This window comes from Triplophysa rosa, linkage group LG20 (genome assembly GCF_024868665.1).
Source record: "Triplophysa rosa linkage group LG20, Trosa_1v2, whole genome shotgun sequence".
NCBI classification, from domain to species: Eukaryota; Metazoa; Chordata; class Actinopteri; order Cypriniformes; family Nemacheilidae; genus Triplophysa; species Triplophysa rosa.
In genome coordinates this window covers 20,186,003-20,201,764 of record NC_079909.1, presented here as the reverse complement: position 1 = coordinate 20,201,764, position 15,762 = coordinate 20,186,003, and the positions used below count along the sequence as shown (strand labels likewise).

General features: G+C 38.3%; 2 protein-coding genes across 4 annotated transcripts in view; both read right to left on the bottom strand.

Annotated features, from left to right (window-relative positions):
- Positions 1–533: 533 nt before the first annotated feature.
- LOC130570953 (protocadherin-20) lies at positions 534–4,900 on the bottom strand. Its single transcript, XM_057361499.1, has 2 exons — positions 4,741–4,900; positions 534–4,071 (listed from the first exon to the last, which is right to left on the bottom strand). Exons 1-2 carry the CDS (start codon positions 4,777–4,779, stop codon positions 1,471–1,473), a joined length of 2,640 nt encoding a protein of 879 aa, XP_057217482.1. The 5' UTR covers positions 4,780–4,900; the 3' UTR covers positions 534–1,470.
- Positions 4,901–14,510: 9,610 nt separating this feature from the next.
- Positions 14,511–15,762, bottom strand: part of eml6 (EMAP like 6) — a 35,656-nt gene continuing 34,404 nt past the window's right edge. For 2 of the 3 annotated variants that reach the window (XM_057361497.1, XM_057361496.1), the window contains exon 42: positions 14,511–15,749. In XM_057361497.1, the coding sequence (XP_057217480.1) occupies positions 15,725–15,749 (25 nt within the window). In that variant the 3' untranslated portion in view covers positions 14,511–15,724. The remainder of the gene's footprint in view (positions 15,750–15,762) is intronic. The other variant, XM_057361498.1, reaches the window with a different exon arrangement.

The window sequence follows — 15,762 nt, the reverse complement described above, 5'->3', positions numbered from 1 at the left end:
TGACCTCTGATGGGCTGGGACACTGGAGAACACGTCCTATTGGCTGAATACAAAAAAGGCAGATTAGAACGAACAGAAGGAATGCACACAAAGAACGCAGTTAACGCAACGCTAGATGCTCGATGAAAACAAGCAATTACAAGCTAAATTGAAAGTCACAAACCTTTTCAACCTCAAAGCGCATGTTTTGCACTTACCCAACGTGATTCCATGTATCCCTGAGGATTCTTAAGAAGATACCATCTAAAGCAAACAAGACCTCTTACGGTTATCATAGCATGATAATGATTTCATCTCTTCTAAAAAATCCTGATCCCATCAGAACACAAACATGCACACGAAGTCAAAATCAAGATCGAAGTGATTCGGATTCTCTTTGAAACTTCAGCCAAGAGATATCAAACCCTCATGCTTATATATGAGAACATTCGGGTAGATTAGCTCTGTGAGTAATGACTGCCGCAGAGTCGAGTCAGCAGCTAATACCTGTTTAGTTTCTAATCCAAGACAGAATTTCACATCCAAGCCATTAATAAGAAAATAAAGCACTTTAATGTTCATGAGTTCCTTACACGTCAGACAACTGAAATCGGGGAGGTGTAACGGTGCATCTTTGAAGGAAAGAAACGTGCTGAGCTCACAAACAAACGTCGTCACAAACCAAGACATCTGGGGCCTAAAAGACTCGTTGCCTAGTATCAAAAGATACGAACACTGTATCCTACACAAAACACGAAATGAAACAAATCAGCGTGACATGGATTTTTTCATTTGAGAAAGCTCAGTTCTACACATGGAGAGGAGTGTTATTTTTGATGGGAATGACCTGAGGCTACGTCCACACTAATGCGTTTTTGTTTTCAAAACGCTCTTCGGCCACACTAGCGTTGTCAAGCGTTTGCCAAACACTGGCCACACTGAAACGTCTGAAAACGCTGACGTCACTGTATAGCGCATGCGTGAAACGTAAGAAGCTTCGGTCACATGAAGTCACATGACTACCTCGCATGACAAAAAATGCATCATCGTCTTCGAACGTCTCCATTTTCCTCATCCACACTACAACACGAAAATGGCGTTTTTAAAAGTATCCACTATGGAGAGCGTTTTTAAAAAGCTCAATTTTCCTTGACAAAAACGCCGTCTCAGTTTGGACAGAAGGCCAAAAGCAGAAACGAATGCATTAGTGTGGACATAGCCTGAGAATGTCATTCCAGTGTTGGGCTTCAGGGACAATAGACACTTTGACACAAACACACTGCTGAGGGCACCATTTACACTTGTAATATAAATACACAAAAAGCTTGTTGGGAAGCAAATTCAAAAGTCGGATCGTGTCATATATACATATACATGTGTAGTTATAAAACATACCATATGCACAATATTTACAATTTCAAATAACTTTAGACTGGAGACACGCTGTAAACAGATGATTTTGGGCAGTTTTGAAGTCTCAGCAGGCCAGCATCATATGTTGGAAATCTCCATGGGGTTCTTATCCACCATCTCATGGTTCAGTTTCAAAGGAATCTCAACGTCCAACCGTTTCTTTTTTGGTTTTCTGACCTTCTTACAGCAAATGTACGTAACCAGCGACACAACGGTCAGAAAGAGTCCCAGGCAAGTAGCCGTCAAGGCGAGCAGTAGCACCTGGTACTCGCTGCATGGGATTGGCACTCGTTCACCCTCCCGCCCTTCTTTGACCGGAGGGATCTCCTTGGTGTCAACATCAGTTCCCCTGGGCAACAGGCTCTGAATGAGGGTCTCGTTGCTCACCGTCTCATTCACAAAGAGGTTGACCAGGACTGTAGAGTACAGCTCGGGCTGACCGTGGTCCCTGACCTTGACCCACAAACTGTAGAGACCTCGATTGCTCAGGGTTTTCCTCAGGGTGATGTTTCCAGTGTACGGGTCGATGTCAAATGACCCCGGCTCTCCGTCCGTCCTCCTGATGATACTGTAAGCAATCACAGCGTTCATTCCTGTGTCCCGATCCACAGCGTAGACTTCGGTTATAGACGTTCCTGGTTGCGTGCTGGGAAGCACCAGCATGTAGGACTGGTTGGACTGGGGGAACAGAACAGTTGGAGGGTTGTCGTTGACGTCCAGGAGAAGAACGGTCACCAAAGTGACACAAGAGAGGGCGGGCTCACCTCCGTCAACGGCTTCAATCCAGATGTAGTATGTTCCCTGCTGCTCCCTGTCAAGAGGGGTTTTGGCCCGTAACGCTCCTCGACCCGTGTCAATCACAAAGATGTTACTGCCGTTCAGGATGGACAACGCCACCCAACCGTTCTCCCCTGCATCTGCGTCCGTAACGGTGAGCACCCCGATTTCCCCGAAGCCTGGAAAGTTCTCTGGCACAAAGAAGGTGAAATCCTTGTTGATGAAACGAGGGCTGTTGTCATTACGATCCTGAACGGTGATTATAACGGTGGCGATCGACTCCTTTCTTGGCATTCCCTGGTCGACCGCTCTCACCATGAATCTGTACATTTCCTTTTCCTCCCGGTCGAGAGAGGTGGACACGGTTAAAACCCCCGTCAACTTGTCCAGGTGGAAAATGGTGGGGGCGTCCACACCGAGTACGAAGTACACCTCGCCCCTGATGCCGCTGTCTGCATCAGTGGCTTGAAATTGGGCGAGGAACGTATTTGGAGGGTTGTTCTCCTCCACTGTGATCTCAATGAGCGACTGCTTGAAAACCGGAGCGTTGTCATTAACATCCAACACGTGAATTTTCACGGCGGTCCTAACTGTTAATCCGTGAGCGCTACGGACCACGACGGTCATTTCATAATCCTGTTGCTGCTCATAATCCAGCGGTTCAGTGGTCTCAAGCAGGTACTCGTTTTTGAAACGCTGATAAGGTACAAGTCTAAACGGACCGGTGCTCTCCAAAAAACACTCCAGAGTCTGCCGTGGGTCTGTGTTTTTGATGGTGAAGAACGCAATTGGGGAAAAGGGTGGCTCAGATTCACTCAGACTGACGATACCGTCCTTCTCTGAGGCGATGTACCGCGGCATAACAGCCGGTGGGCCCGAGGGCTCCTTGACGACATGAACCGTAACTGTTGCCACTTCTGGAATGCACGTCGGGCCGTTGGCCAGTACTATCAGCTTGAAAAGCTTTCCGCTGTTGTTGTCTATTTTACCTGCTAGTTTGAGCACCCCTGTATTTTTGTCCAAATGAAACAAGTTTCTGCTTTCTAGTGTAACCCGTTCACTGAAAGAATATGTGATTTGAGCATTGGCCCCCTCATCAGGGTCATAGGCTTGGAGACGTGCCAGCTGCATGCCTTTAGTGGCGTTCCCATAAAGAGTAATGTTCAATTGTGACTCGGTGAACTTAGGGCAGTTGTCATTGACATCTGTGATAATAATCCTCAAAGTGGCAGTGCCTAGAAGTGGGGGAGAGCCGCCGTCCTCAGCTATGATATCCGTCACATACTCAGCTTGCCTCTCCCTATCCAGAGCCTCAGTAATGATAAGAAAGGGCGTCAGTTCGCCTCCTTCGTTCTCCTCCACGTCTAAAGTAAAAACCCCATAGTCATTAACAAGCCAGTACGTCTGAACGCCGTGAATCCCGATGTCAGGATCCACAGCGGACTGCTCCACCGCAAATCTGGCGTTTACCGGCGTATTCTCTGGCACAGACAGCCGGATTTCATCGACGGGGAAATGCGGCCGGTTGTCGTTGACATCCTCGATGAAGATCTGAATCTTAACCAGCTGAAAGAACTGCTGAGGGAGGATAAGCACGTCCAGAAAGATTGAGCAGCCCTGGCCGTCGTGGGAGTCTGCACACAGAGACTCTCTGTCGATCTCCACGGCAGATGTGTACAGCTCACCCGTGGTGTTGTTCAGATTCACGTACTGCTGGCTGCTGGTCTTTTGCTCCAGATTGAATGAACGAGGGGGATCTACGGAGACATCCAAGTTTAATTCGTCACCGATTGCTCCTATTAGTATCCCTTTTGGTAATCCTTCTTTAATCTTATAGATGAGATGACTGAAATTTGAAGAGGAGGAAGGTTGACTGGTGTAAAGGAGGAGAATGCACAAAGCCTGAAATGGATAGAAAACAGAAAAATTACTAATAAGAACTACTAAACCACAAGTGAACTAAAAATGGACTCAATACTTATTTAAACAACTAATATATATATATATATACTGTATAAAAAACAAAAATCCTCCATTTCAGAATTAAAGGTTGACAGGTGTATAGACAAACAAAATCTACATCCACATCCATTCAGCTGTCACTGATTGATATGACAGAATATTAACATAGTATGGTTATTGTTAGCACAGTAAAAATATACTCAAAAAAAGTCAATCAATCTCATTAAAAAAGCTTACAAAATCTGTTTTAAAGCTATTGGTGGTCAAAACGAAATTACCACAGGTTTACTGTATTGACAAAAACTGTGGTTACTGTGGTAAATGTTTGTTGACTGCTCATCGTTTTTTATGTACAGTATTTACTTAGTTCACACTAAAATAACCATAATTAAGGCTCAAATAACACATATCAAGGCTCCTAATAATAAAAAATCAGTAGGAACAGAAATAAATTAAATAAATAACTTAATATTAAATACTACCCGAAATATGTGAAATAAACACGACAACATGCATCTGTTTGCAAGTTTAAGGGCATTTTAAACGAACTGGTAACATTTAATCCTTTCAAAGAAACTTTCTCAACGAAGACAAACGCAGAAATCTCACCCAGAGCTCTCCTCTGCTGTACAGGCAGGTGTTCCTCATGTTTCCCGTTCAGTGTTGCCGTCACAGGGAACGGGAGCGGTGCGCGTTTAGAGTTGCGGCCACATTCTGATCGCCTCTGGCCGGCTGAGCTCTCACGCTTTCCCCGCTCCACTCACCACTGACGCGCTCCACTCATTCTCCTGACTGACAGAGGCGGACACGCCCACTGCGTGACGACGCGCTCTGACGCCGCCAATCCGCGCTGACGGACGCGAACAACTCATTTGCATGTAAACTAATGTTTTCATGTCGCAAGAGTTTCGGGAGGATGTGATTCTTTTTGTGGTTAAGAATTGTATAAACTAATGTGGCTTAAACAAATGGCTAAGGTGGTAAATATAAAGAAACTGCTTTTGTTCTGGTTGCAAAATACAATTTAATAAAGATGAACCAATCTAGCTGGTTGGTTACACAAATACAAGTAGAACAGACAATTCTAGACAGATAGATATTGATGTGCAGATCAGTATAGCATTAACACAATGAGTTCTTGGTGGAAGAACAGTTTAATCTCCATTTACACAGCACTCCCCAAAGCTTAATATATCAGTGTTAAAGACGAAAGAGCCGGAGGCTGGAGAGGAATGAGACGGCTAAACCATCAGTATAACCTTCACCAAATCAACTTCTCTTAATCTGAGCGCTTTTTAACCACACTAACAGATGTTTTCTGTGATTGAGAACACACTGACCATCTGACATTACACACAACAACGACACGCGCGGCATATTCTTAAAGGGACAGTGCTGCCAAAATAGAAAACGGTGTCATCATTTATTCATCCTGTATGTATACGGTATGTGAGTCTGTCTTCAGTGGAATACAAATGAAGATATTTTGAGAATGTTTTTTGTGTTCATAATGGAAGTCAATGGGGTTCAATGTTGGTTGATTATCGACATTCTTCAAAATATCTTCTTTTGCGTTCTGAAGAAGAAAGAAACTCCGGTTTGACAACATGAGAGGAAATAAATGATCATTTTGATATTTGAATGTGCACAAGTGCAAGATAGATTTCAAATGACATAACGCTTAAATTAAGCATTTAGTAAAGCTATTGTATGGTTTACAAGACTTTCAATAACTTGAAATGCATTTTGGCAGCATATTAACCTGTGGTGACTCTGTCTTATTCTTATGATATAAATAAGAGCAGCACAGACATGCATCTTTGCACGCCAAAAGAAAGCTAAACCGGTCTGGAGCAACATGCGATGAGTAAATAATGACACATTTATTTTTGCTGAACTTCATTATGCTACAAATAAATGTTAAATAAGTAAATATTCTGTCAGTCAATGTTTTTGATATATTTACTTATTAAAAGTTTTCCTGCTTTTAGCTCCAGGTGTACAACATTTACATCTTCATAAAGTGTGTCAGACCAAAGCTAGTTTTGGAATTCACCTGTGCAAACAGCTCTTGAATAAATACTGTTAACTGTTTATTGCTGTTCAGCATCCTGCCCTGAAGCTACAACGTGTTTGAACACACCGAACGTACAGTAGAAATCTGTCTGTACCTGTGTGTGACACTGTTCTCACACAGTTAGTGTGTTCACATAAAATAAACGATTTTCTTTCTCAAGCACAAGGTATCCGTTAACTTATAAAAAGTTGTAATAATTTTGACTAAACCTTTGACAAATTTGCGCTCTTTATAACAAAAGCAACAATGCTGAAACTCAAACTCGTGCTATTGTTGTCTCAAAGTGCTTTTGAAAGTGCCAGCGGCCTCTGAATCGCTTTTGTCCTGCAGCGTGTTTCGACAAAAGGTGTGACATTTCTGCGCACACACCTCCACAAAGCCTCACGTAACCTTATTAAACTTCACTGTTTATTTTCAGAAAGCTGCCGTGACACCAGCGATGGGTCGACACGCCTCGTGAGGTGTCAGTCGCCCGGTTGAAGATGGTAAGATTAGTCAGGTAAAGTCTGTTTCTTAACAGGAGTTTGTATAGCTCACCGGTGGGTGGGAAACTTTTAAGAGCTTCTTGTGAACTTTATGAGCGGTTTTAACAGAGTTACACATTAATTGCTCACTTTCTGGCTACAGGGCCGCAGGGCACATACAGCACGAGCGTTCAGAAACATCAGCGTGTGTCAAAGTCATCATAAAAAACTGGTACAGTAGTGTGTTTGAAACACGAGGATATTAAAATACCTAAAATTTTACATTTACAAAACACTTCAAATAAAACATTCTTGGATTAATGGCCGGGCCAATGGGGCCAGTGCCCAGGGACCCTTGACTACCATGAGCCCGAGGGGGCCCTTGACTACCCTGAGCCCGAGGGGGCCCTTGACTACCATGAGCCCGAGGGGGCCCTTGACTACCCTGAGCCCGAGGGGGCCCTTGACTACCCTGAGCCCGAGGGGGCCCTGGTCTTCAAGGTTGCGCCATCCAGTTTGGTACAGAAAACCCAACAACAATGAAAACAAATGTTTATATGTTTAATATAAGGGTCCCATAGCCTATACTATACTATACTATACTAATATTCATTATCACCATAACTTTCACTTTCTATAACTGTGAATGCGCAGCTAAGGAAAAGAGCAGAAAAATTGTGGGAGAGGTAACTGGCCCCGGGGCCCTTTGAAGTCATAATCCGTCCCTGGCATCCACGGGACAAAAATCATGGCATTTAAATGGGTCACGTATAGATTTACTATGGTGATATCGCTGTAAAAAAAATCAGATATCAACTCAAAACCTTGTATAGTGACTGGTAACATTTACATTTGTGGGGTCTGTTCCTTAAATTCACAAAACATTACCTGAGCCAATTGAACATTTTAGATAAGTCGCTACAAAAGTGACACTGTTTTTGTCAAATAAGATTAAAAATAAGTGTAGCACGTGTGCAGAAAGCCATGCTATGAATAATACTGATATTTATTTACTTGAATGTACTTTTACTTGACAAATGTAAAGGACGCCACTTTTTTAGAATGGTCTCTACAGAATACATTTGCATTAAACATGTTTGGATTTGCTGTAGGGTTTATTTATTCAGATGAGATGAGATTGATCTCATTTAATGGTGGCTTAAGAACTCAGTGAGTGTGTATGACAGAACGCTGATTGCTGTAAATGCTTCGAGTCTTGTTTTAGACCAGATGTCATGACATTTTCGGCAGCACTTTTAATTAAAATGACCTTAAGTTACATTAACAGCTCAACACACAACACGTGAGAGAATCCAGCGTCTCGTGACGCCCTGGGAGAACAAATCTGTGACAATTTCAAAATAGATCGAAAACTGCAGCAAATGAAATTTAAACGTTAGGTATTTGTTACCTTACATGTATGGAGGACTAAACCTGCAAAAATTATAAATAAATAAATGTATAAATAAATAAATGTATAAATAAATAAATAAATATATAAACGAATAAATGTAATAATATGAAAATAAATAAAGGAATGAATGGTTTGATAAAACAAAATAATTCGTTTTTAGCTATTATTGATGTTAGCTTTAACTTTTCTTTTCATTTTTTAAATTGATTTATTATTTTTTGTGTCCATTTTTAATTATTTTTATTTATTTATTTTTAGATTATTTTATTTATCATTTCCTTTTATTTTTACATTTATTTATTTATACGTTTATTTATTTTTATATTTATTTATTATCGCATGTATTTATTTCCACTTTTATTTATTTATTCTTGAATTTATTCTTACTTTTCTGTGTCTTGTATGATAATTAGATGGGTTGGTCTTGCCTACTATTGGTTCAGCGTAGATTGAAGCGTTTGATCGATTACTCTTGACTTGTTTTGGACTAACGTCACGTCACTCACTGATCGTTTGCTTCGTGTATAACGTTAAGTAACTATGGCGGGCGCACAATTAGCTAGAGAGTTACAGCATTTAGCCAATGAAGTCGATAACCATGCATCAAATGACTGTGTGTCATTTAGATTAGGTGCGTTTATTGATGATTTATTACAGATTGACGGCGAGATAAATGACAAGTTCTTCAAAATCTGTGCGAGTCAGGGGTGCTAAGGTGGTGACCAAGTTCCGGTTACTAGTGGTGGGCGGATCGATCCTGAAGTATCATACTTTCGATACTGAGGTTGTATCGAAAAGGATCGATCCTAACATAAAAATATCGATACTAATGTGTTTTTAGTTTTAACTACTGATTTTATTTATTTACTAATGAGCTAATAATTGTATAATGAAGAAAAACTATTTCCCATACCTAGTTTTGCAACGTTGCTCCTCCTGCCCTGCTGTGTTTTGTAGTCCGCTATCACGTGACTCAGCAGCGCCAAGCGCGCAGACGCAGCTGCAGCCGGCGAAAAGAAGAGGAGCATCGTGTGGAGTTTATCACCTCGGTGAATAAAAACACGGCGAACTGCGATGTATGGCAGTGGGCCTTTGGGGGTAAAAAGCCAAAGATTGAAAGTACTTTATTGTTAATTGAGACACAAAGTAAATAAAGTGCTTAAATAATAGTGTGCAGTTTGTTTATAAATTCACTTAAAAAAGTGTAATGAAAGGGAAACATGTTAATTTGTTCTATTATTTTGTCTAAACATAACACTGAACAAAAACGGAAAAGCAGTTTTAAAATCTTTGTTCTTGAGTAATAATTTTGTGCACTTTGGTTTTTTAAAGCTAGAGAAGTAGTACTGGGATAACGAGACATTGTTTTGTTATATATCGTTTTTCTGTTCTGTTAATCTGTTATTGTTACTATTTTCCAGTAATAATTTGGTGCAAAGTTCATGTTTGCAAATTCGATTACAGGAATAAATAACTAAATAAATAGATTTATTTGGTTTAAATGATGTCCAGTGTTTTAACATCTACATGATAATTAGCCTACAGGCACATTAAGAGCACAAATCACAAAATATTTTAGTGGTCATGAAAATGTATTCAGATTTAGCATATTAATGATGCATTCATCTGATAAATCATGACATTTCATCTACAGGAAAGTAAATGTAAGTTCAAGTGAATGCTTTTTAAAAGTAAAAAGTATTGGTATCGGTATCGAAATCGGCAATACTGGCCCTGCATTTACTTGGTATCGGATCGATACTATATTTTACAGTATCGCCTATGGAGGACTAAACCTGCAAAAATTATAAATAAATGAATGTATAAATAAATAAATATATAAACGAATAAATGTAATAATATGAAAATAAATACAGGAATGAATGGTTTGATAAAACAAAATAATTCGTTTTAGCTATTATTGATCTTAGCTTTAACTTTTCTTTTCATTTTTTAAATTGATTTATTATTTTTTGTGTCCATTTTTAATTATTTTTAATTATTATTATTTTTTATTTTTAGATTATTTTATTTATCATTTCCTTTTATTTTTACATTTATTTATTTATACGTTTATTTATTTTTATATTTATTTATTATCGCATGTATTTATTTCCACTTTTATTTATTTATTCTTGTATTTATTCTTACTTTTCTGTGTCTTGTATGATAATTAGATGGGTTGGTCTTGCCTACTATTGGTTCAGCGTAGATTGAAGCGTTTGATCGATTACTCTTGACTTGTTTTGGACTAACGTCACGTCACTCACTGATCGTTTGCTTCGTGTATAACGTTAAGTAACTATGGCGGGCGCACAATTAGCTAGAGAGTTACAGCATTTAGCCAATGAAGTCGATAACCATGCATCAAATGACTTGTGTCATTAGATTAGTGCTTTATTGATGATTTATTACAGATTGACGGCGAGATAAATGACAAAGTTCTCCCTCGGTTGTTAGCCTCTTTGCAGCACATTCAAAGTCTGTGCGAGTCAGAGGGTGCTATGTGGTGGGTTACAGTTCAACTGGTGAAAATCATAAAGCACAAAATGTAATAAGGTTTAACTACACAGATGAGCTTGTAAACCGAAGTCGCAAGCTAACGCTTTGTCAAAGTGATAGTTATAAGCAGCCTTTCGGTTAGAAAAAGCGTAAAGATTTAATGTAACATGATGTAACATAATGTAAATGAATTGAGACATAGTGAACTTAAGTCACAAGTTAACACGGTAGTAATGAGCATCGTTCTTTCACTACAGGGGCCATCAAATGGAAACCATTCCTTCTAAAAAGACGTGGTTACTAAACGGTACTCGTAAACTACATTCCATAAGAGATAAATAACACAGAGGTCACAAGTTAAGACGGGCATATTCCCTTGATTCATCCAGCTGCATATTGTTGTGTGACATCTTGATATTATTGCAAAGATCCGCAGCAGCTAGCATTGCGAAATAGCTTAGTGTGATTGTTACCGTAGTGACACGCTGCCTCGCTTTATTGTATGGGTACGAATCCCGTGTCAAATCGCTTTATTTATTTTTTCACCTCGCTTCAGCCGTTACGGGCGATCATACCAATAATTTGCAATCTTAACAAGAATGTCAAAATCATGTAACAAGAAAGTCTGTGTTTATTAGACATCTTAATATCAAGTCGTCTTGTGCTTTCAGAATCGACGAATCTGCTGAGGTCGTTCATGCACCTCTTTGGCAGAGGACCTGTAACCGGAACTTGGTCACCACCTTAGCACCCCCTGACTCGCACAGATTTTGAAGAACTTTGTCATTTATCTCCCGTCAATCTGTAATAAATCCTCAATAAATGCATCTAATCTGAATGACACAAGTCATTTGATGCATGGTTATCGACTTCATTGGCTAAATGCTGTAACTCTCTAGCTAATTGTGCGCCGCGCATAATAACGTTATACACGAAGCAAACGATCAGTGAGTGACGTGACGTTAGTCCAAAACAAGTCAAGAGTAATCGATCAAACGCTTCAATCTACGCTGAACCAATAGTAGGCAAGACCAACCCATCTAATTATCATACAAGACACAGAAAAGTAAGAATAAATACAAGAATAAATAAATAAAAGTGGAAATAAATACATGCGATAATAAATAAATATAAAAATAAATAAACGTATAAATAAATAAATGTAAAAATAAAAGGAAATGATAAATAAAATAATCTAAAAATAAAAATAATAATAATTAAAAATAATTAAAAATGGACACAAAAAATAATAAATCAATTTAAAAAATGAAAAGAAAAGTTAAAGCTAAGATCAATAATAGCTAAAACGAATTATTTTGTTTTATCAAACCATTCATTCCTTTATTTATTTTCATATTATTACATTTATTCGTTTATATATTTATTTATTTATACATTATTTATTTATAATTTTTGCAGGTTTAGTCCTCCATACAGTGGACCAACTCCGGTTACAGGTCCTCTGCCAAAGAGGTGCATGAACGACCTCAGCAGATTCGTCGATTCTGAAAGCACAAGACGACTTGATATTAAGATGTCTAATAAACACAGACTTTCTTGTTACATGATTTTGACATTCTTGTTAAGATTGCAAATTATTGGTATGATCGCCCGTAACGGCTGAAGCGAGGTGAAAAAATAAATAAAGCGATTTGACACGGGATTCGTACCCATACAATAAAGCGAGGCAGCGTGTCACTACGGTAACAATCACACTAAGCTATTTCGCAATGCTAGCTGCTGCGGATCTTTGCAATAATATCAAGATGTCACACAACAATATGCAGCTGGATGAATCAAGGGAATATGCCCGTCTTAACTTGTGACCTCTGTGTTATTTATCTCTTATGGAATGTAGTTTACGAGTACCGTTTAGTAACCACGTCTTTTTAGAAGGAATGGTTTCCATTTGATGGCCCCTGTAGTGAAAGAACGATGCTCATTACTACCGTGTTAACTTGTGACTTAAGTTCACTATGTCTCAATTCATTTACATTATGTTACATCATGTTACATTAAATCTTTACGCTTTTTCTAACCGAAAGGCTGCTTATAACTATCACTTTGACAAAGCGTTAGCTTGCGACTTCGGTTTACAAGCTCATCTGTGTAGTTAAACCTTATTACATTTTGTGCTTTATGATTTTCACCAGTTGAACTGTAACACCACCATAGCACCCTCTGACTCGCACAGACTTTGAATGTGCTGCAAAGAGGCTAACAACCGAGGGAGAACTTTGTCATTTATCTCGCCGTCAATCTGTAATAAATCATCAATAAGTGCATCTAATCTGAATGACACATAGTCATTTGATGCATGGTTATCGACTTCATTGGCTAAATGCTGTAACTCTCTAGCTAATTGTGCGCCCGCCATAGTTACTTAACGTTATACACGAAGCAAACGATCAGTGAGTGACGTGACGTTAGTCCAAAACAAGTCAAGAGTAATCGATCAAACGCTTCAATCTACGCTGAACCAATAGTAGGCAAGACCAACCCATCTAATTATCATACAAGACACAGAAAAGTAAGAATAAATTCAAGAATAAATAAATAAAAGTGGAAATAAATACATGCGATAATAAATAAATATAAAAATAAATAAACGTATAAATAAATAAATGTAAAAATAAAAGGAAATGATAAATAAAATAATCTAAAAATAAATAATAATAAAAAACAATTAAAAAATGGACACAAAAAATAATAAATCAATTTAAAAAATGAAAAGTTAAAGCTAAGATCAATAATAGCTAAAACGAATTATTTTGTTTTATCAAACCATTCATTCCTTTATTTATTTTCATATTATTACATTTATTCGTTTATATATTTATACATTTATTTATTTATAATTTTTGCAGGTTTAGTCCTCCATATTCATGTACGTTTGAATTATAGAGATCAGAATCAGGAAATGTAAACATTAATCATTCAAACTGAGAGTAATGATGCCGGTGTTACTATTTTGACATCATAAATCAGTAAAGAGGGGTACAGTACGTGTGCTTTTATCATTTAAGCATGTTTGTGGGTAGACAGTCTCTTTCACACACTTACACTTTGAATCGCAGGGTATTTCAACACCGCAAAACACAGACACGCGAAGGTGTTTTGGAATGTAGCTCACTGCATCAATAATCCGTGTATTGTGTTTTCTTTATTTACTGATTAGTATTAAATATCATGAGAACTGAACTGCTCTCCTAGTCACTGACAGCAGACAGATTCAACAGTCCCTAATCCACATCCACAGTTTTAAACCTGAAGATTTCTACTTCATGTGTCCAAGGGAACTGAAAATGTGCATCTTAAAGGGACAGTTCACCCAAAAATGGAAATTCTGTCATCATTTCCTCACCCTCAAGTTCTTCCAAACCTGTAAAAATTTATTTGTTTGGCTGAACACAAGGGAAGATATTTGGAAAAATGTAAGCAAGCATCACTGACTACCATAGGAAAAATTACAGTGGTAGTCAAAGGTGCACAGGAGCGGTTTGCTTTCCTACCTTCTTCAAAATATCTCATTTTGTGTTCAACAGAAGAAAAAAGTATAAAAAAAATTGTTCTACCATGGTAGTAAATGATGACCCAGAACTAAAAATGTCTAACATTCTACCATTCTCGGTGTTCATCGGAAAAAAAGTAATTTATGCAGATTTGGAACAACTTAAAGGTGAGTAAATGATGACAGAATTTGTATGTTTGGGTGAGCTGATCCTTTAAATGCACTGCTGCTTCTGGATAAAAGCATTTGATGAATGTAAACATGTTTTAAAACGAATATTGTTCTGGTTCAATCACTACATGACTAACCCACGAGATGAAATCTCTTTAGTATCCCAATTATATCCTCGAACTTATAAAAGCCGGTTTTTCAAGATTAATATGTTAGTGGAATTAAAGGAACAGTTCACACACAAATCAAATTCTGTCATCATTTATTCCTCCTCGTGTGGTTGTACACCTGTATATGACTTTCTTCAGTGGAACACAAAAGAAGATATTTTGAGAAATGTCTCAGTTGTTTTTTCTGTTCATACAAAGGAAGTCAATGGGGTTCAGTGTTGTTTGGTCATCAACATTCTTCAAAGTATCTTCTTTTGTGTTCTACAGAAGAAAGAAACTCGTACAGGTTTGACGACATAATTCCTGCCAGAAGCTGCAGAGATTTAGATGAGAGTTACTGCCACCTGCTGCTAAAACATGAAAAACACTTCAAGCGTTTCAAATGACTTCACATAGCACATTGGTCTCTTTAATTATAAAATAACAGTATTCATTCATGTTCGACAATCACACAGACTTTGAATCATGCATTATTATATATCTTTCGATTTAGATTTATCTCTGGTCTGACAGAAATTACAAAAACACCAACATACAAATGACAGATTTCACTGGGATATCTGCACACGATAAACAGCAGCTGTCTACAATATCGTCTACACACGTCGCAACAGACAACGGCACTACATACATTTCACACTTCTTTTATATTTGCACAGCGAGTTTTTTTTTTTGCGATGTTCATATACGCCACCAATTCCAAGACCGACTAATTTGCATACTTCATACATAAATATGTACATAAAAATAAATATTTTAACAAAAATAGCACAGGTGGAATATAACATCTACACATTACAGTACTTCATTTTGCCGTAAAGGCTCCTGAGAACCATGTTTTTGGATATTTTGAACAGGAAGAGCATTTAGTGAGTGGACATGTCACATTTATGTACAAAATGTAGAAAAAGGAAGGAAAGAAAGAAACGTTGCATAATGCATGATTTGTTTTAAGTAACTAAAAGCTCGGAGTGGACATATAGCACCATGTGTATGTCACAAGAAACATCTCAGGGGCAAAGATCAGCAAAATGTGTCTCCAAGGCACTTCAGAAAAAATCAACAATAAAAACAAGTTGGCATGATTATGAGTGTCATTTTTTTTGTAAAAGTACATGAAAGCGTAAACATTGCACTTCACAGAATGATTCTTACAAAAAAGCCCCTCAACACACTCGGTGCACGTGTCGAGTCCATCAGATGTGTACGGATTAAACGCAGCATAAGAAAAGTGCAGCATCCAAACGCTGGAGGTATCAGAGGAGAAGCTCTGCGGGAGGACCATCAGACACATCTCCACACAAACACACTGAGAGAGGAGA